Genomic DNA, 20,541 nt, shown 5'->3' with positions numbered 1-20,541 from the left:
GTAACTTAGGGCTAGTTGTCTAGAGTCTACCTTTGTGGGTGGACTCACTTACAACACTCCTTTGTGTCTCAGTTGTGACACTAGGTCTCCTAGTGTCTTTCTTGGAGAGAGGCACCCAATTGGTCACAGCTGTCTCCTAGACCATTTTGTCTTCCAATTGAGTCTTTGAAGTTTAGACTTAAAAGCTAAGAATCTGCAACCTTGTTCTCAGGCTCCATTAAGCTAGATCAGGAGAAAGGTCTATGGAGACAAGAGAATGAAATGTGTCAGCGAGGTTGAGAAGGTGCCCTCAGTGGGACAGCACATCCTCTGCTCCTTCATATATCATTCCACCCCATCCTTGAAACACTTAGAGATTTGCCATGGTGGGCATCTCCAGTCATGAGATTTTTCCTGAGACGACCTTCGATGCCTTACAATCCATTGCGTCTATTTCAAACTCTCAATCCCCCCCACCTTTTTGTTTCTTCTTTGTCCTCATATCCCTGACACTCTAGTGCTAAACTGAATCAAAATTGTGCACAGAGAGACAGCTTCCACTGTCTCTTGTGAGTAGATATCCCTATATTTCTTTTAAAGTTTTAAATTCCAGTATAGCTAACATACGGTGTTATATGAGTTTCACGTATACAATATCACTATATTCTATATCAACGATTCTATACATTATTCAGTGCTCATCATGATATGTGTACTCTTAATCCCTTTCATCTATTTCACCCATCCCCCCTCACCCACCTCCCCTCTGGTAACCATCAGTTCTCTATAGTTAAGAGTCTGTTTCTTGGTTTGTCTGTCTTTTCCCCCCCTTTGTTCATTTCCTTTTGTTTCTTTAATTCCACACACGAGTGAAATCATATAGTATTTGTCTTTCTCTGACTGACTTATTTCACTTGGCATTACTTCGGTAGCTCCATCCATGTTGTTGCAAATGGCAAGATTTCATTTTCTTAATGGCTGAATGATATTCCATTGTATGTATATACTACCTCTTTATCCATTCATCAGTTGATGGACATTTGGGCTGCTCCCATAATTTGGCTATTGGAAATAATGCTGCAATAAACATAGAGGTGCATATAGCCTTTGAAGAAGTGTTTTGGTACTCTTTGGGTAAATACCCAGTAGTGCAATTACTGAGTCATAGGGTAGTTCTATTTTTAATTTCTTTTTTTTAATTTCAAGTACATATATGTTGTTTAACTTTTACCATCTCATCTAATAGATAAAGACTAAAGCACAATTTATTAAAAATAGGAAAGTGATAGCAAAAATGACAGATTTATGCCATGGCAATTAAGCAGATTGAGCAGGGGCGCCTGGATGGCTCAGTTGGTTAAGCGTCCTGCTCTTGGTTTCGGCTCAGGTCATGATCTCACGGCTTCGTGGATGTGAGCCCCGCGTTGGGCTCTGTGCTGACAGTGCGGAACCTGCTTGGGATCCTCTCTCTCTCCCTCTCTCTCTGCCCCTCCCCTACTCAGGCTGTCTCTGTCACTCTCAACATAAATAGACCTAAAAAATAAATAAACAGGTTGAGGAATATTTTCTTTTATAGTTACTTAATATATAGTGCAACATTAATTTCTATTTTTAATTTTTTGAGGAAACTCCATACTGTTTTCCATAGTACCTACAGCAGTTTGCATTCCCACGACAGTGCATGAAGGTTCCTTTTCTCCATATCTTCACCAACACTGTTTCTTATGTTTTTGATTTTAGCCATTCCAACAGGTGTGAGGTGATACCTTAGAGTAGTTTTGGCTTGCATTTCCCTGGTGATGAGTGATTTTGAGCATCTTTTCATGTGTCTGTTCTTGGCCATCTGGATGTCTCCTTTGGAGAAATATCTTCTGCCCATTTCTTAATTAGATTGTTTTCTGGGTGTTGAGTGTTTGAAGTTCTTTATATATTTTGGATAGTAACCCTTACTGGGTATGTCATTTGCAAATATTTTCTCCCATGTAGTAGGTTTTCTTTTTGTTTTGTTGATTGTTTCCTTTGCTGTGCAGAAGCCTTTTATTTTGATGTCGTCCCAATAGTTTATTTTTGCTTTTATTTCCCTTGCCTCAGGAGACATATCTAGAAAAATGTCGTTATGACTGATGTCAGAGAAGTTCCTGCCTGTGCTCTCTCCTAGGATTTTTAAGCGTTCGGGTCTCAGATTTAGGTCTTTAATCCATTTTGAGTTTATTTTTGTGTGTGTTTGTAAGGAAGTGGTCCAGTTTCATTCTTTTGCATATAGCCGTCCGGTTTTCCCAACACCATTTGTTAAAGAGACAATTCTTGCCTCGTTTGTAAAGAGCAATTGACCATATGATCGTGGGTTTGTTTCTAGCTTTCCATCCTGTTCTGTTCGTCCATGTGTCTATTTTTGTGCCAGCACCATACTGTTTAGATTACTACAGCTTTGCAGTGTAACTTGAAATCTGGAATTGTGATATCTCCAGCTTTGTTTATCTTTTTCTTTTAGAGAGAGAGGGAGGATGCACATGAGCGAGGGAGAGGGGCAGAGGGAGAGAGAAAGAGAGAGAGAATCTTAAGCCGGCTCCACACTGAGTGTGGAGCCCAACGCAGGTCTCGATCCCACCCCGCTGGGGAGTTTTTCTTTTTCACTCCCCTCTTTGTTTTTCTTTTTCAAGATCACTTTGGCTATTTGGGGTCTTTTGTGGTTCCATAAAATTTTTAGTATTATTTTTTCTAGTTCTGTAAAAAAAAAAATGCTGTTGGTATTTTGATAGGGATTGCATTAAATCTGTAGGTTGCTTTGGGTAGTATAGACATCCCCATGTTTTTAATAGATCTACAAACAAATTTCATGGCCTTGTATTTCCCAGATTCCCAATTTCCTGCTCTTCTCTATGTCTCTCCATTTTTGGCAGTCTTCCTTAGCTCCCTATTTAAGCCAGGGTGGCTGTTACTGCTGCTACATTCTCCTCCTCATAAAATTCGTTAGCTCTGAAAATCATTTTCCATTCATTCATCTCTGAATAATGCTAGTTCTGTTCAGATTTGGTGTTGGCCAAAGCTGGGATGAATGAATTTATAACTCCCAGCCCCGCTCTGCCCACGGATGGAAGACAGGTTGCCAGGCAAAACTCCCTGCCCAGGCTCCGGCTTCTCGCAGGCTTTCATTTTTCGCTTTGCTAAGGAGATACCTTTCTGAACCCCCTCTTTCCCGGTTCTCTGGTCTCCGCGCCAACGGAGAACACTAAGACTACAGCCACAGCGTTTACGGTAGCCAGGGTGCCGAAACAGTCGAGGTACCAAACATCTCTTCCTACGGGTTCTGAAGCAATTAATAGAAACGTGCAGGAGTCAGAGGCATGCAGAATTTCATGGTTTTTTGGTTGTGGGTCTGTTTGCTAGAAGCTAGTTTGGAGAGCATGGCTGGGGCCTAGGTAGACCTTTGGCTTCCTAGCACATCCCTCTTCACCAGAAAGACGTATCTAGTCACTGATCGACAGTAAGTGTCCCCTGACAAGGAAGAGCCTCCCCAGATGGGTGACCACACGCTGCCGGCAGGCTGTTTATGAAAGGGAGAGTCAAGAATGAGAGACGTTCCCCTTGCTCAGCACTATGTGCCGCTACTCTTACTTTCAAGAGGGTAGACGTTTCTATTTTATAAGCCGTTCAAAATAGGAGGAGAGGAAGCAAATGGCTCCCCAAGGAGTTCTTCCAGGCTTGTGCCCTCACTCACTGCTCTCTGCTCCTCAGGTCACGTCTCCCAGGATGCCCTGTGCCACCCCAGCACCCCATCCTCACTACCCGGATGTTCCCTGGTCTGTGAGGCCTCCATTTGGATGTGAAAAGCCGTGGAGATGAAGGGATGCGGGACCCACTCTCAGGTCCTGTCATAGGTCGATACCCCAGATGCAGTGAAAAGGGACAATGGACCCAAGTTTGGGTCGCTATGCAACCCCGTGTCTGCAAAAGAAGGCCGTGAGTGGAGAATGTGTGACACATTCACACTGTCTTCTCTCCATTTGCTCCAGCAAATCCTGGCTCTGCCATGAACTCCAGCTTAGGAGGTTCGTTCGATCTAGACTTATCTCCCTTACAGTCAGTGGCGCTGGATTGTTTGTTAAGCTTTGACAACTTTTTTGAGTTTTAAAAACAGCTTTCTGAACCTTTAAAAGCTGCAGTTTCGACGCTGGGGTGAGGTAGAGAGGTTCTCCACTTTTCACGGTGCCGTCTCTTTCCAAGATTTCCGTTCCTGGTTCTCTTCCAGCCTCTGGCCCCTCCTTTTCAGTGTTCTCTATACATCTGCTCAGGCTGCTCTTCCTTTGGCGTTTGTATCGCCCGGGGCTCTGTCTTGTGCCTTTGTGTCTTGAGTTCACCGATTCTCCTGCGTGATCACATCTACTCCAATGGCTTTCGCGGGCACCTATGCTCGAGGCTGGCTCCCGAATGAATAATTCTATCCCAAACCTCTCTCTGGCTCCAGACCCATCTTTTAAACCACTTATGAGACGAAGTCCCTACCTGCACCTCCTATTTAACCAACCCAAACCACAAATCATCATTTATCCCCCAAATTCACTCTATCTTCCTTATTTTCTAGTGTAGTAAATTGCACCTCTAGCCACTCAAGCAACCAAGCTAAAAATGTGACTATATCCACCAGCCTGCGGATCCAATTGGTTAACAAGTCCTGTTAATTCTATCTTCCTAACATCTTTCAGAGGTCCTTCATTTATCCCTCCTCACCGCTGCTGATCGGCTTTAGAGCCTCTGTCAGTTTAGGTGTTGTTTTTGTTTTCTTTTGATTGCAAACAACAGAAATGAACGCTGGCTAGTTTCAGGGGAAAAAAAGAAGGCGGGGGGGGGGGGCGGGAGGAGGAGGAGAGCAGCGGTCTTCAAAAAGCTATTGGGAAAGCTCCCAGATTGAAGGGAAAACTGAATAACCATGTGTCAGGGAGGGCTAGATCTGCAGCGGCTCTGGGGACCTCAGCAGGCGGGGCTTAGCCCTTCTGCCTGGGATGCTGTAGAGGACAATTCAGCTGCGATCATCTCCCATCTTTCTGTGTCTTTATCAAGCTCTCAAATCCCTAGCGGAGAGAATATGGTTGGCCATCTTTGCATAGGTCATCCAGGGCTGGGAGACAGAGGTGAATGGCACAAATCTGTGACCCATTTAATTTCTCACTCCTTCCTCCATACCACAGCCTTCTTAAAGGCCTCTGTGCCTTTCCAATATATAGTTTACTCTGCCACCATTTTTGTATTTCTAAAATACATATTGTTCAACGTATCTCCCAACTTAATCCCTCGATAGCTCTTTATTAACTCACAGGGTGACTTACAAGCTTCTATCAGGGTCTACACTCTAGGATTTGGACCTTGGCTTCCTTTCTAGTCTCATCTCTTGGAATCTTATGTTCCAGGCATAAGCTACTTGTACTCACCTTTCCAAGCTCGGTTTAGGTGTTAGTTCCAAATGTCTCCCAGGGTTTAGTGCTCTTCCTCTTTGATTCAGCAGCCCCTTGAACAGATCCCTGATACATGCATTGCAATCTGTTGAATTGAGCTCTTTCTTCATCTCCTCCTGGCTAAACTATGAGCTCCTTGAGGTCAAGGACTGGGATTTATGTTTGTTCCCATTGCCTAGGATGGTGTTTAACATGTCACAAATGGTCAGGAAACATACGGAAGTAAATATTAAGTTTGAATGCCTAATATACAAAACAGGGGTATGTGGTAGTGGGGGGGGGACCAATATATATATAACTCACGTGTCACTTTCAAGGAGCTTACTGTGTAGGAGGCAAACAGTACGTGCACAGAAGAAAAGTACAGGTCAAACTACAAGATACTATAGAATTGCGTGCACAAAAAACAGTGCCTGCAGGCTAGAGTTTGGGATTGGATTGATCTGGAAAGTCTTGTCTAAAGAGGAAAGACCTCAGGGTAATATAAAGAAAGAAGAAGGTTCAAATGGTTTGAAGATGTGGGGAGAGGGTTTTAAGTATGGGGAATAAGAGAGAAAGTTCACTGTATTTGAGGAATAGGTTAAAGTAGAGGTTGATTGGGGCGCCTGGGTGGCTCAGTTGGTTAAGCGTCCGACTCTAGATTTCATCTCAGGTCATGATCCCACGGTTCGTGGGATTGAGCCCTGCATTGGGTTCTGTGTTGAAAGTGCAGAGCCTGCTTGGTATTCTCCCTCTCCCTCTCTCTCTCTCAAAATAAGTAAATAAACATTAAGAAAAAATAAAGTAGAAGTTAAGATATGGTGACAAGGTCAGTGTATGTACAGGGAAGTCACAGGTTGAAAAAAACAAATTGGAGCAGATCGGTGCAGATTTTGTTGAAGCCTTTGTGCTCACTCCAACATAGAACACCTGAGCATTCTAGATTGCCTGTTCATCACAAATTCCTGTGTCTCCTCCAGAATCAAGAAAAGAATAAAACACTTTCAAAACGGAAGTTTTCAGTGCCAAGGAATCTCTCCTTCCTCAATGAACTAAGGTCTCCTGATGTCCTTCAAGGTATTGTACACCAGATCTTTCCATTTTTAGTCTGGGTGTCATTTTTGTGTTTGTGTGATTTTGGTTTTTTCCACCCTGCGTTGCAGAAAAGCAACCCAAGATTTGTACCTTCCGGTTGGGTGGCTTCTTTTTATTTTAGTTTCAGTATCCGCATGAATTGGATTCACGATTCCAGTAAATTAAAGGTGAGAAAAGGGTGAAAACCTCATTAGTCTATTACCCTTGAGGGAACTTTCAGAGTTTAGCTCAGTCTAGTCATACACTCTAGACAATTGTCTTTAGGGTTTATGTCTAGACAACCAAACTAGATATAAACCTTAAATAATCACTTATCGACATTCTCAACACTAAGGCAGATCTTTCCTCCAAACCCATGGGCTTGAGAGGAGCTTGGGCTGAAAGACCTTATCAAAGTTCCTCCTTCATTACCAAGACCCCCATGATTTGATCCCACCCTACCTATCCACTTTTAGGCCTTGCTACTTAAAACAACAACGACAAATACCTTCCCGTCAGGCGACTTCACACACCATCTTATAAGGCCCAGCTCAAGCTCCACATCCTTTGGGAAACATCCCCGTGAGCCTCACTGACCTCTCTTCTCGAAATAGTGGCTTGTACACCGTCAACTTTTATCTTCCATTTTAAGTTGCTCATATCAAAGAAATATAGCAACTTCCTGCCACCCCCTCCCACACCAATATATACACATACTTTCCCTGGTTTTATAGACCTAACCTATGAGAGGGTGGTTGTATTGAAAGGGGATGTACATTAAAGCATGGCTGCTCTCCAACTCTCTCCCACGACTAACCCGTGAATGGATTTTACTTCAGGTCTTTATGTAGGAAAATTCTTCGCGCTGTCAAAAGGAATTAGAATATTATCTTTAAATCATTTGGTTAACTCTCTCCATTTTTACAAATGAGGAAATTAAGGCCCCGAGAGGTGAAATGACTCACCTAATGTACTAGCATGTGTTTCTATGCCAATGTCCTTTCTATTTCACACTTCACAATCACTTCCTCCCCCCACCCACCCCTTCCACCGTTTACCACCTAAGTTCTTGAGGACAAAGGTCATCATGTCTTGTGCATTCTCTGCATTCGCAACAGCACCCACCAGCCTTGTTTCCAAAACAGGATCAAGAACGGGGCTGGACACACGGTGTGTGCTAAGGAAGAAATGGATTGAATTGAGCCCCTACAGAACCTGGACTCTTTGGAGACACTGACTTCAGCCTCTGGGTGAATACTTGCCTTGGACTGACCCACTTAGCAGTGAACAGCGATGGGCCAAAAGAGACAAACCAAGTGTGTGCTTTTCTTTGCCCAACTAATTTATAAGGACGATTTTATGCAAACATTTGTTGTAGTCCATATCACTCTGAACAGTACTAGTCACAGAGTAGACTCATTAAAAATGTTTTAGGGGCACCTGGGCCGGTTAAGCGTCCAGCTCTTGATTTCGGCTTAGGGCATGACCTCACAGTTTGTGAGATTAAGCCCTGCATCGGGCTCTGCACTGACAGCACGGAGTCTGCTTGGGATTTTCTGTCTCCATCTCTCTCTGCCCTTCCCCCGCTCTCTCTCTCTCTCTCTCTCTCTCTCTCTCTCTCTCTCTCTCTCAAAATAAAAAAATGAACATTAAAAAATATTTTAATTGACTGACTGTCCTCAGATCAAAAACCGGATCTTGGTCTGTGTTTCGTGCAGCAAGTAGAATAGAGTTGTCAAAAGTAAGGCGCCAGACTGTCCTTGGTGGACACTGCTGGGCTGTAGGAGAATTTCCCCCCACAGCTCTATGCCTTAAATTGGCCTTAAAGAAGAGTATCTGGGATCCTGTGCTGCCTTTGAGATAACAGAGAATCATTTTTTAAAAGTGCTACAATAGAGATTACAGTATATTATTATTAGATGACTTAAGATAGTAGGACACATAAAAAAGGTACCACCTTTAAGATGTTAAGTGGGGATGAATTTATTTTGGTCTACCCACAATGTGTCACCTGCTCCCCTTGAGACTATTTTTAAGACGTCTGGCCTGAGTTAAGGATGGAGTTGGTAGCCAGCGACAGGTGGAAGTGAGCCATGCTTGGATGGGACTTGATACTGGATTGGGGATGATTCGTACCTCCTACAGCAGTTGACCCGCCAACTACATAGCTTGGCTAGTTCTGTTTTTCTTAGTTTGGTCCTTACACTGCCACCCTCATTTTTATTTATTTTTATTTTTTTATTAAAAAAATTTCTTTTTAATGTTTTTACTTATTTTTGAGACAGAGAGAGACAGAGCATGAGCAGGGGAGGGGCAGCGAGAGAGGGAGACACAGAATCGGAAGCAGGCTCCAGGCTCTGACCTGTGAGCACAGAGCCTGACGTGGGGTTTGAACTCACAGACTGCGAGATCATGACCTGAGCCGAAGTCAGACGCCTAACCGACTGAGCCACCCAGGCGCCCCTGCCACCCTCATTTTTAGAGGAGAGAGGTCTACTTCAGGTAGTCCCAGCCTTCTATTTAAGCTAGTTAATACCCAAACAGGAATTATCTCCAAGGAGGAAGCAGGCCATTTATTTTAATCATTAACCCAGTCTTACTGATGAGCATCTTTCCCTATGTTCAGGGAGTAAATGGGTTTAGTGGAATTAGTCATGGAATCTAAAATATGGAATCTAAAACACTTTATTACTAAATATTGCAACTTCTGCCTCCCTCCCTCTTCTCGCCAAAAGGAACTGGTATCTGGGCAGGGGATCTGAAACTAAGAGAAAAAAAACAGAGTATGAGAATAGTTGCCATTCATGATTTTTACCATCTTAGTTCTAGATAGAGAAACGTAGATGTGGTTAGGTACAAGAGGGAGCCAGTAATCCAAGCATAGTCTTTAAGAATTGGAAATTTAGTTGTGAAGTTCCACTAATAATGTCCCTTTTCATAGAATCACTAGTTAATTATTGGCAAAGGTAGAGCCATTTCCCTGTGGAGAAGAGCAGGCAGGTGGGCATTCAAAACAGTAGGTCGTCTTTAGGGATATGATAAAGGTCCAGGTGCCTGAAAGAATGTCCTTAAGCTGTCTAACACCCTTATTTTTGAAGAATTCAACTTATCAGATATCATCATATCTCCAAGAGGTCCCACTTGCTGAACTCACTGAACTGAAGTTTTGTTCCCTACCACCCCCCCCCACCAGAATGCAGGCTGGATAATAACAAATCCTATTCTTTACTATACGTGCATATTCAATTAGTGACCACCCAAACTGGGCTCCTCTACGTCGTCGGGCTCCCAAACTTTGTTGAGGGAGATTGAGAATATGCCAACGACCAGGCCTCTGAGTAAGCAAATACCATTGGATTTTCTGCTTTTTCAGGTTTCAAGATGCCGTATCAACGACTCCAGGAACCAGATCAGTTAAACTTGAGAAAGGAATAGGGGTTGATAACGATGAGGTAAGAAAGAGCCTTAGTAAATGTGTATGTATAGTCTTTCTTTGGAGTTACTCTGAGTACTTTGGAAGTGGGGTTCACAGACCTCCTGTTGAAGAGCAAGAAACGGTCAATGTTTGTACAGACAACAAGGGTAAATTATCCTAATTTTATGAAAGGGAAACAGAGACATAGAAAAGAGACAGGGATGTATCCACGACAAATCAGGGCTAGAAGCCAGGGACCATAAGCCTATCTTAGAAACCCTACTTAGCTAGGCTTTATGGACACCTCTTGCAGCAAAACTCCATTGGATGGTTTGGTTGCTTCCCCAGGTTTTTCATATTCAAGTGAATTTTCCAGGCCAACTTTTATTTTACCAGCCACGATAGTGCAATTCGACGTAAAACTAAAAACATATTCCACTTGGGACACTGCCGTGGGCTTAGTCAACTGCCGTAGACTCATTTGGAGCTGAGATGCAACACTTCAGAAAAATTCAAGAGTAAAAACATTTTCCTTTGAGATTTCCCCCCCTAAAATTAATTTTTAAAACAACCGACAAGAGAAAAGTCTTCACATCTTTCTCTCACGTTTTCCTGAGATTTCTGTGGTTCTGAATATATGTAGCGTATCTGTGAAGTGGACTATTCCTAATATATCTTTGTTTTGAACAAAGGGATTTCGGTTTTCCAAAAATTAACTCATTGCATCTTTGGATTTATTGCCTCCCATTGTTCCTAATGGAATGTATGGCATGGCTCTGATAGGCCTCCTCCTAGTCCACATGCCCCCCCCCCCCCCCAGGCATTGCCAGCTTCTGGCATTTTCCTCTAGGAACATAACACCTTCTCCCATTGTACGGTTCTGTCCCATCCTTACACCTTCCCTCTTTTCCATTCACATCCACACTTTCCTCACCTCTCAGTGCATGTTCCGTTTCCTCCGCGCCCCACCTTAACCATATCACCTCCTCGGGGGCATGGCAATCCTTGGAAATGTTGGTCCACACACAGGATTGTGACTCCTCCTCTTTTTCGGATTTCCGATTATGCCAAGCCCAAAGGAGGTAACTCAGCTTTCATTTCCTTCGGTCCTCATCCTTTTGACTCATCTGTGGATAAGTTAGGGCTGAGCTAGAGGCCAGGCAGCAACACCGGGGTCAGCGAAGGCGATGCAGAAGGCCCGGCAACTGTACGTACGACCAGACGCGACACCCCAACAGTCTGCCATTCACCAGCACGTCCACCAGACACGACCCTCCGACAGTCTGCCAATCACCAGCACGTCCACCGGCAGAGAAATGCAAAGCGGTGGACAAAAGTATGACCAACATCCAACTAGTTTTTTGCCATCACTTCGGGAAGAATCGTGTGCTGTCGAAATAGTCAAAAAAAGCAAAATGCACCGTTGTTTCTCTCTTCCTCTGCGTGTCTGCTTCCAGCTCGGCAGGCAGTGATCCCTAGGGCTCCCTTGCACCACCAGCCTTCAGTTGTTGCCCTTTTATGACTTGCTTTTCTCCCGGAGAGGGTGTCCTCCATGTTGATTTTCACTAGATTTCACCCCTATAGAAATGGAAAAGGCAGAAGGAAGAGGTGCGATCCCTTGGAGTGATTTGTCCCCATCTGAACTTTAACGCTGCCCTTTACCCACTTCCCTCCCCCACAGCTTTATCTGACATTCATAATAAAGCAGGCCCACCTTTTCCACGGACAAGCTTCCCTGTCAGGATGCCTCGGAACGTAGCTCTCTTTGCTGTGGCCGCATCCCGGGATCCCAGGGTACAAAACTGGGAGTGCTTTGTTCTTCTGACCGGTTTTTAGGGTCAGCCTAGGGTGAGGTGAGGTAAGGAATGGAATGCTGTTTAGGACAGGGGCAACGTGAAACTCCTGATCTCAATTATTGTCTCTAGATTTTTGACGCAGTCGGGCCTTCAAAATTTGTCTTGAAGAACCTTCAGGAATACACCGTCCATCCAAATATGGTAGGTGGAAAAAGCATTCATCCCCGCCAAGATCCTTAAGGGTTCAGCAGCAGGGCCACTGCTCGGGTATCCCAAATGCCTCCTGGTGCCGCCAGCTTCTGTGACCACGCTGACTCCTGGGACAGGAAAGCAGGGCTGTCCTAGGACACCAGGCCCGTGGCAGTGCTGGGTACGGTGATAGGGAGGGACGAGGGAGGAGGTGGGAAGGGGGTGTTGGCTGCAGCTGATTTTTTTTTTAAGTGGAGAAAACCTATTTCTAATAGGAGGTATGCTATTCTCTCCCTCTGCCTCCCTCCTAGGGATGGAAAAGCAAATTTAGCGGGACCGCCCCTTCCCCCACCACGTCTTAACTGACACGCAGTCTTTTGTGACTGCTTTTCCTCTATAAGGTCGTGCTTATTATGCATGTTAATGTGGTTGTGCCCGTGGAGAACTCTTGGTGGGTGGGGAGATGGAGAGAGGGGCTGTGTTGGTATCCCGGAACAAGGAAGGAGCTTTGGTGCCTGGCGATCTCTCCCTTTGCCTCAAACGGACTTGTAGAGAAGGCCACCTAGGTTTGACATGGAAGCTTCTGTTTGCCCCATTGTGTTGGGCACGATGTTACACTTTTTCAGAAGGACTAAGTCATCTTGCTCCTTTTATGTGGGAACCTTCCCTCCCATCTCACTTCCTCACCCCTTCGTCTATTTGTGGGGAATGTGCTGAGGGCAGAGAGGGACAGAGGGCTTCAGACGTTTTCTGTAAAACCAAGCAGATTTCTGTAAAATCTGCTTCCGAGCAGATTTGTCCGGCCCCTGTGCAGCGTCTGTCCCTCCCCCACAGAGGCTGAAGCCTAGCCAATTGATTAATCTTCTCTTGATCTAATCCCTTTGTCTCTCTGGAAACCTCTGTGTTGCTCAGGCCCAGTACTATGAGCCTTTGAAGCCCACTGCCCTGCAGAAATTCCTGGCTCGAAACGGGAAAATCAAAAGCTTCACATTAAAAGTAACAGAGTACGATCAGGATAAGACCTTACTGATTATGACCAACAACCCACTTCCCTGCCCATTCGACCAGCAAGGAAAGAACATCGCACCCAAATACTTTCCCAAGGAATTGCTGCTCAAGGTAACGGCGCCTGGGGAAGCTTCCTGGCACCCTGAGGAGGGACCCTGAGGAATCGGGAGGTGGCGTGAAGAGAGAATTAAGTTAACGTGGAAGATGGTGTCAGGAGCCATCTTCTTCATTCTTCTGCCTTGCTGTGTATTGCACACACAAGGAATCTGGAGGGGCTCAGAACCAGAATTGCACAAGCTCGTGTCATGAAACTCCACTGCGTGGAGAAAAGAGGGTCCTCATTAGAAATTGTTCCTCCCTGGCCAAAGACATTTAGTTTGCAATTCCCCAAAGGTGAACTAGCCACCGGCTTTCGGGTTGAGGGTAAAGTGGCAAAGGAGAAATCGGGAAATGAGGAACGAGGAACAGAAATAACCAAACGGGAGACGGGGAAAGGATTATGCTTTATACCCACGGCTTTGGGTGTCAGGAGAAGGGGAGGGGAACACAGCAGAGGATGTTCTATCACAACAGCCAGACATCTGGGACTCGGTTCTACACTGCCGAAGTTCACGTTCAATCCGGTAAACGGTTGCTGACCATATGCTAAACAGAGAACTAAGATATAAGGATGCTTTCAGGACAGTTTCTATCTTGAAGGAACTTGGAGACTAGCAGGAGAGACTGATCAATAAATGAGAAATAGAAAAGTTATTATAATATACCAGGATATATGGATAATAAAAGAATATGCAAGATATAGAACTCACGTAGAGATTAGTATCTTTGTCAGAGGAAAGGGAGTGATCCGGGAAGTTTTACAGAGGATGTGATCCTTGGCAAAAGAACAGGAGAATATCCCCATCAGAGGGAAAGGCAGACACATGAAGACACAAGAAAGTGAGGAGCACTTATGGAGATGTAAGAGGGTAAATGGCAGGACATAAAAGGCGCAATCAAATTGGCATTTTAGAAAGACCGTTTTTTGGAGGAGAAAGTTGTGTTCGTGGGGGAAGAGAGACAAATCAGAAAGATTCATTGTGATGTTACTACAACAGCTAAGGGGAGAGATGCTGAAGAATTGAACTAAATTAATAGCCGAGGAAGTGGAGAAAATCAATTTAAAAGATATTTAGGAATCGGGATCTAAAAAAGCTCTTGACAGCCTTGAGAGCAGGCCTAATATAACAAGAAGAAATTAAATAAAGTGAAAGTGCAAACAAAAGAATCTAATTATAACAGAAATTACCTGAGACAGACCCTTGTAACACAAAGTGGTGAATTTGAGGTTAGTATTTCCTTAGTTGCTAGAGGAACGGCGGTAAAAGATTCCTCTCCAAATGGGGGATAAGATGCTAATATGCAATGATATATGCTGAATATGGGCTAATTAATTCATTGCCCATGGTCTCTGGAGTCTCAGTATTTGTGCCCTTTGGATGTAAACTCAGTGGTTACTTCTCATGGTGATGGGTAATGTACGAGAAAGGAACAAATGCCAGGCTAAGATTGTCCTGCTCAAGGTAGAGAAGGAAATACGAGACTATCATGTAACTTGGTGCAAGACGAGCTTTCTTCCGACAGCTGGAACTTTGTGCAAATCACACGCAGGACCTGATCATATTCATGAGCAAACTGTGCTACCAGTCAAATTGTATTAATAGAGTTAAGGCACCGATTGTCAAAGACTGACACCATGGTAGTTCTATGGACTGTCAGCAACAAGTTCAAGAAGAAGGATATGCCCATCTAGAATGCTTCTTTCATATTCATACTGCAACCCACCCCCCTTTCTCTCGCCAAGCAAAAGTGACGGTCTTTGGTGAGCCAAAGATCATACACAGAAGCAGCATTCTTTTGCTATGCCCAGGCATGTGTGTTAGAGGAGGGTGGGTTCCAGTAGGCAAGTTGAAGAACGGAGATGGCATGTCTATCACAGTGATTGCTATCCCCACAGTCCCTTCTAAGTGAAATGGCCCCACCATAGTCCATGAAGAAAAGGATGCCCTGAGAGATCCTCTTTTGTGCAACTGGCTGGGGACCTGAGGTGGGGGCAGGAGGGCACCGGAGCCAGGGAATCAAAACTCATAGGGCGATCGGTGACCTGTGGTATAAATTGGTACCCCCCAAATGAAAACAAACAAAAAACCCCCAAAGCCAGAAGCCAAACCAACACCAAAACCAGCCAACCTACCAACGACCCAAATCCCCAGGCCAAACAGAGTCCTCCTTCCATGCCTCTGGGTCTGGAAAAGGGGAAGATCAAGGTGGTAAGAGTGAAAGCCGACGGGGCAGGTAGAGAGAGGCCAGAAAAAAATCAAACCAGGAGGAGGAGGGTAGTGCAGGGACCATGAAAGCAGAGGAGGGGCAGGTTGAAGTTACAGGGAAGTAGAAACAAACAAGCAGAAGCTACAGGGAGGAGAAAGATACAGGGTAAAGGTAGGGAGTGAACACAGAGAGGCGGAAGCAGACAGGAAGAAAGTAGGAGACAGGCTAATGATATGGGGCTAGAGACGAGCTACACAAACTCATGCTGTTGTAGTCCTTAGCTAGTGCTGTTTTGGATTCCAAATACTTTTCCGTTCCTGTTTTTCTGCTGTGCGATCTAGCTCTGCAGAGTTTCTGCTCTTTTTGTGGCCAGATTGTTAGCTATGACTTCGTTCCTAGGCACATGTGCTTTTTTAGAGTAAAATCTCTTTTTTGTTGAGGTAACGTGAACGGAAGTTCCTCCAAACTGGAAGAGCTTAAAGAGAACAAGTACAGCATTTAAAAGACATGGTTCAACAGGAAGTATTTTTTTTTAATTTTTTTTTTAACGTTTATTTTTGGGACAGAGAGAGACAGAGCATGAACGGGGGAGGGGCAGAGAGAGAGGGAGACACAGAACGGAAGCAGGCTCCAGGCTCTGAGCCATCAGCCCAGAGCCCGACACGGGGCTCGAACTCACGGACCGCGAGATCGTGACCTGAGCCGAAGTCGGACGCTCAACCGACTGAGCCACCCAGGCGCCCCAGAAGTATTTTTTTTTTTAAAAGAGGCTTTAAAATTCTATGAGAAGAAGCTCACTGTGTTGTTATTTAATCAGCCTAGTCATTCATTCGTTCTTTCGTTCATTCAACGAGTATTTATGGAGCACCTACTTTGTGCCAGGCACTGTTACGCGTACTGGGGATACATCAGTGACTACCCCAAGGACTGCCTGAATGATGTTTAATTCTAGTGAGGTAGACAGACCATCAACACGCAAACAATCACACAGATACTATATAATGTGCTAAGTGCCATGACAAAGCAGGATAAGGGAATGAAGCACAATGAGCGTGAGAGGCAATTTTAGATGGTGTAGTTAGGCAAGGCTCCTGGAAGAGGTGATGACATTTGAATAGAGTCTTTAGCAAGGTGATGGTCCCACGGTTGCTAGCACGTTGTTTTCATTTCAGATTGTCGCATATGAGAAAGAATATAAACGGTCGCTTTCTCAAATGAGTTACGATGAGAAAAAGCAGGACAGGGAGCCCAAAGCCACATCGCATGAAAGAAAGTTCAAAATACTGGCAACGTTGAGCCTAAGAGAGGAGAATGAGCTTAGGAGGGACGTGATGGATCTCTTCAAATTCTTTAAGGACCCTGCAGAAGAGACATTGGATTTGTTCTGTTTGAGCTGCAGGGTCAAAGTTACAGGGAGACAGCTAACAGCTGAGCAAAGGTGAAACAGGTTGGGCTTTTAGGTGTAGCAAGATTGACCACTTACTTAGTAGTAATATTGTGGAGGGGATTAGGGGGTCAGATGAATGGTTAGACTGGATGACCTTTAAGAGCTTTTCCGAAAGTCTTTGATTCTATGACCTTTAGTAATGATGAAATTATTACCTCACAAAACATCCCATTCTGTGACCTTTTCACTGCAGACAGAGAAGGGAATGTGAATGAGGCAGTCATCTTTGAGAAAGGAAGGTAGGTCCCATGGATCTATTTCCCAATTTAGTACCAAATGCTTGGCTTCCTAAGCGATTCACTAATTGAATCCTTCTCAAAACTGGGTAAATTCCTCTGCTGTTCACTTCAAAGGGCCACTGGGCAAGTCAATTACTTAGGAAACTGACCAAGCTTTGGACAAGTTTTTTGACAACAAAGCAAATAGGTACACCCGTTCCCACCCCCCGCACCCCCAGCCCTCATCTGTGGTTTACCTTTGCAGGGTTTCAGTTACCCACAATCAAATTGGGTATAATCTAATCAAGAGGGACTAATGCTAAGTCACAGTGCATACGCCATTCCCTCATTTCATCATGTAGGCATTTTACCTTCTCACATCATCCCGGGAAGAAGGGTCAGTACAGTACGCTCTTTTTAGAGAGAGAGACCACGTTCACATAACCTTTGTTACATTATAATTATTCTATTTTATTGGTTATTGCTATTAATCCCTCACTGTGCCTCATTTATACATTAAACATTATCATATGTATGTATAGGAAAAAAAGATAGTATGTGTCTAGGGCTTGGTACCCTTCATGGTTTTCGGCATCCACTGGGGGGTCTTGGAATGTATCTTCCGTGGATAAGGGGGTCTAGTGTTTTAGCCCACTCAGGGAACGGCTTCCTCTTCTTTTGGTTTCAGTCCCCACTTCCCCTCTCTGGCAGGGTTTGTCGCATCCTTTCAGAGGAATTGAAGCTTAGTCCGGGAACTTAGTTCAGTCCCAAGGGTTCAGCTTCCTCCTTCACTGACCCTTCTTCCCTCTGCCGCAGGAAGGTTACCAGCACAACCCCCCTGAGAACTTCTGCCTACCCCTGATGTCTCAGAAAAAAAAGTTAAGATCTGAGCTGAAACCAACCTTTCCTGTGACCCTGTTGGCTGATCCTACATCCAAGCGAGAACAGTGGTTTAGGTGAATATTTTCCTTCCTCTCTTTTCCTTATTCATGCTGCTGTTTTCATCATAACTTAACAAAAACTTTTGATTGTAGGAAATATATATAACTGCATAGTGATGAGACAGCTTCCCTACATGACCCCCAACCTCATTTAGACCCTAATGAGAGTTAATCAAAACTAAGGTTTTTCACTAAGAATGATTTTCGAGAGTGACGAGAAGTACTCAAAGATCTCTGTGAGAAGAAGAACCACATTTTCTCTTAGGGCATATAAAGGGCTGCAGTTTAGGAACAAGGTGCTGTGAGATTTCATTTGAAATGAGTTATAGGAGCAGCCCACATCTAATTTGGGGAAGAGGTAAGAGATTCTGGAGTTCCTGCACAGGTTTACAATGCTAGGTTCTAGAAACTTCCCTCCCACGGAGCAATACTCCCACCAATGGACACCATCTGGTCACTGTCCTTTCTTCTCCCCCAGAATCTGATAAAGTAGTGACTGGTTCCATTAACCCCCTGCCCTAGGATCTACTAAATGAGCTTTCTTTGTGAAGGTTTTCCACCTACAATGATTTCAAAAGTGACGGGCAGTATATGAAGGTCTGTGCTTTGCAGAAACAGAAAAAAATGTACCCTCAGCTCAACTTTGCTTCAGTCTGTGAAAGAGATATGAAGAAAGCTGGTAAGCTTCTTTCTTGCAAAGCAATGGCTTACAGATCTGAGGTGTGGGCAGGAGGCACAAATTTGGGGGGACAAGAGAAAAGGGCAAATCAACAAGTCTCGTGGAGGTTCTGGAGACTATTTTTTCTCATAGCATGGAAGCTAACAACTGTTAAGAGGCCCAGGTGGCACTAGGCTTTGGATCCCATTTAAACCCTCAGATTTCAAGAAAGCTCTAGTGTGGTGTTTCCCAGACGACATCACCTACCACTCTAATAGTTTTGGCCATATTGATGTGTTATTTGCCCTTACTCATATAATGTTTTGCTTTAAAAGGTTTTTTGTTTTTTCTTTTTTAAAAATGTTTATTTATTTGGAGAGAGAGGGAACGAGGTTGGGAGGATGGGGGGGGGGGGAGGGCAGAAAGAGGGAGAGAGCGAGAATCCCAAGCAGGCTCAGTGCTATTAGCACGGGGACTGAGACGGGGCTCGAACCCAGGAACCATGAGATCACGACCCGAGCCGAAATTAAGAGTCGGATGCTCAAGTAACTGAACCACCCAGGCGCCCCTGTTTGTTTTTGTGTGTGTGTGTGTTCCTGTCCTAATACTACATCACTGACATCATGGGCTTGATATACTAGTCACATTTTTTTTTCTGACATACACTTAGTCAAATTTATAATAATTAAAAATTAAAATGTAAATTGGGTAGATCATTAACAGGCAAGAACCTGTTAACGATCTACCTAATTTACATTTCTGAACAGAACACTTAATATCTCAGTCTGCAACAATTATTAGATTTCTGGCGACTTTACAGTTTCCCTCAAGAAAAGTGAGTACATACTTGCTTTAGGTAACAGTATCTGAAGAGCCCATTATGGTGCTTTCCCTAAAGAATGGGTCTGTGGAGTTGAAACAATGTCTCCACTTCAAGCAAAAGACACCGCCAGCCAGCCCTCCTTCTGCCAGTAGCCAATCACTTTCCTTGTTTACCAGGCATCCAAATAAAGATTACACAGAGAAGGTTTGGATGGGGCCTGATTAGGAGGCTGTCCAGGAGTTAGAGGACAGGGCCCGAAAACAGGCGATCGCAGTAGGAATAAGGAAGCCGAGTCAAGGGACATTTACAAGGCATAACGCATCCAAAAAGTGGGGAGGGATGGAAGCAAGAGGAGCCCGCCATGGAAGCTTCCAAGAACAGGCAGACGTTAAAAGAGAATCTGGATAAAGTGATGACACTGAAACCAAAGACAGTAACATTTTCTTGGTTACACTCTCAGGAGAACTGAAAACCACCTCCACTTTAGGAAAAGACTAAGAAGAGTATGAATACAAGTGAATGCACCTTAGTAAGAGTGACCTGGGTGTCCACACGGTTGCAGAAGGAATCATTTGAAAGGGGTGGGATGAAACAGGGAAGACTAAACTGGCAGTGTTTTAAACTGGGTTTTGATGAAGGGAAGGAATCCAGAACTATAAAGAAGGTTGGGCATGGTAGTCCGTGATGCCTCTTGCTAAGAGTAAAGACCAGCTTTCTGGTCCCTCCAAGTGGGTCTCTTTCTTGCCTCACATTGGGTGTCCTTCCAGAGCCTCTGGATGTGCACATTCACTAAGGTGCCCTGTGCTTTGTTAACAGCAGTCGCCAAGTCAGGGAGTGACATGCCGACTTCCAAAATGATTTGGGAACCACTAACCCTTTCATCGCTCCTGGAAGAGAAACCCACCACAGCTGTGCCAGGAGAGAACGGCTTCCGCAATGGAAGGGCCCAGCAGTGGATTATAAAAAACGCCACTGTCATCAAGTGAAAACAAATCCTCCAGGCCTCTCGCTTCGGTCTCCAGAGACTAAGGGGCCTGCGGAAGTCGCCATCCACGACGTGCCAACCAAATAAAATCGCATTGTGCCCGCTCCGGGCTTGGGTTGCCCTGTGGCCGGCTGGGTGGGCCGGGGCTAGCCCCAGCTCGGACCCGTGGCGGTACGGGCCAGGACGCAGCCCCGGGGGCCCAGCGCCTGGCCCCGCCTCCGCCCGGCTGGGGGAGGAGGAGAGGGCGTGGCCGCGTCCCCAGGGGACAAGAG

At 44.8% G+C, this 20,541-nt stretch overlaps 1 protein-coding gene across 2 annotated transcripts; it reads left to right on the top strand.

The window, feature by feature from the left end:
* Positions 1–6,390: 6,390 nt before the first annotated feature.
* TSGA13 (testis specific 13) lies at positions 6,391–20,373 on the top strand. 2 transcript variants are annotated; one of them, XM_043590471.1, is made up of 8 exons: positions 6,391–6,485; positions 7,628–7,798; positions 9,856–9,934; positions 11,823–11,894; positions 12,795–13,001; positions 17,679–17,818; positions 18,355–18,482; positions 20,104–20,373. In XM_043590471.1, exons 2-8 carry the CDS (start codon positions 7,776–7,778, stop codon positions 20,268–20,270), a joined length of 816 nt encoding a protein of 271 aa, XP_043446406.1. In that variant the 5' UTR covers positions 6,391–6,485; positions 7,628–7,775; the 3' UTR covers positions 20,271–20,373. The 2 variants fall into 2 exon arrangements, with proteins under 2 accessions (XP_043446406.1, XP_043446405.1); XM_043590470.1 differs by having other exon boundaries at positions 20,101–20,373.
* The last annotated feature ends 168 nt before the right edge of the window (positions 20,374–20,541 follow it).

Source organism: Prionailurus bengalensis, chromosome A2 (genome assembly GCF_016509475.1).
Source record: "Prionailurus bengalensis isolate Pbe53 chromosome A2, Fcat_Pben_1.1_paternal_pri, whole genome shotgun sequence".
Taxonomy (NCBI): Eukaryota; Metazoa; Chordata; class Mammalia; order Carnivora; family Felidae; genus Prionailurus; species Prionailurus bengalensis.
This window is presented reverse-complemented; position numbering and strand designations above follow the sequence as displayed.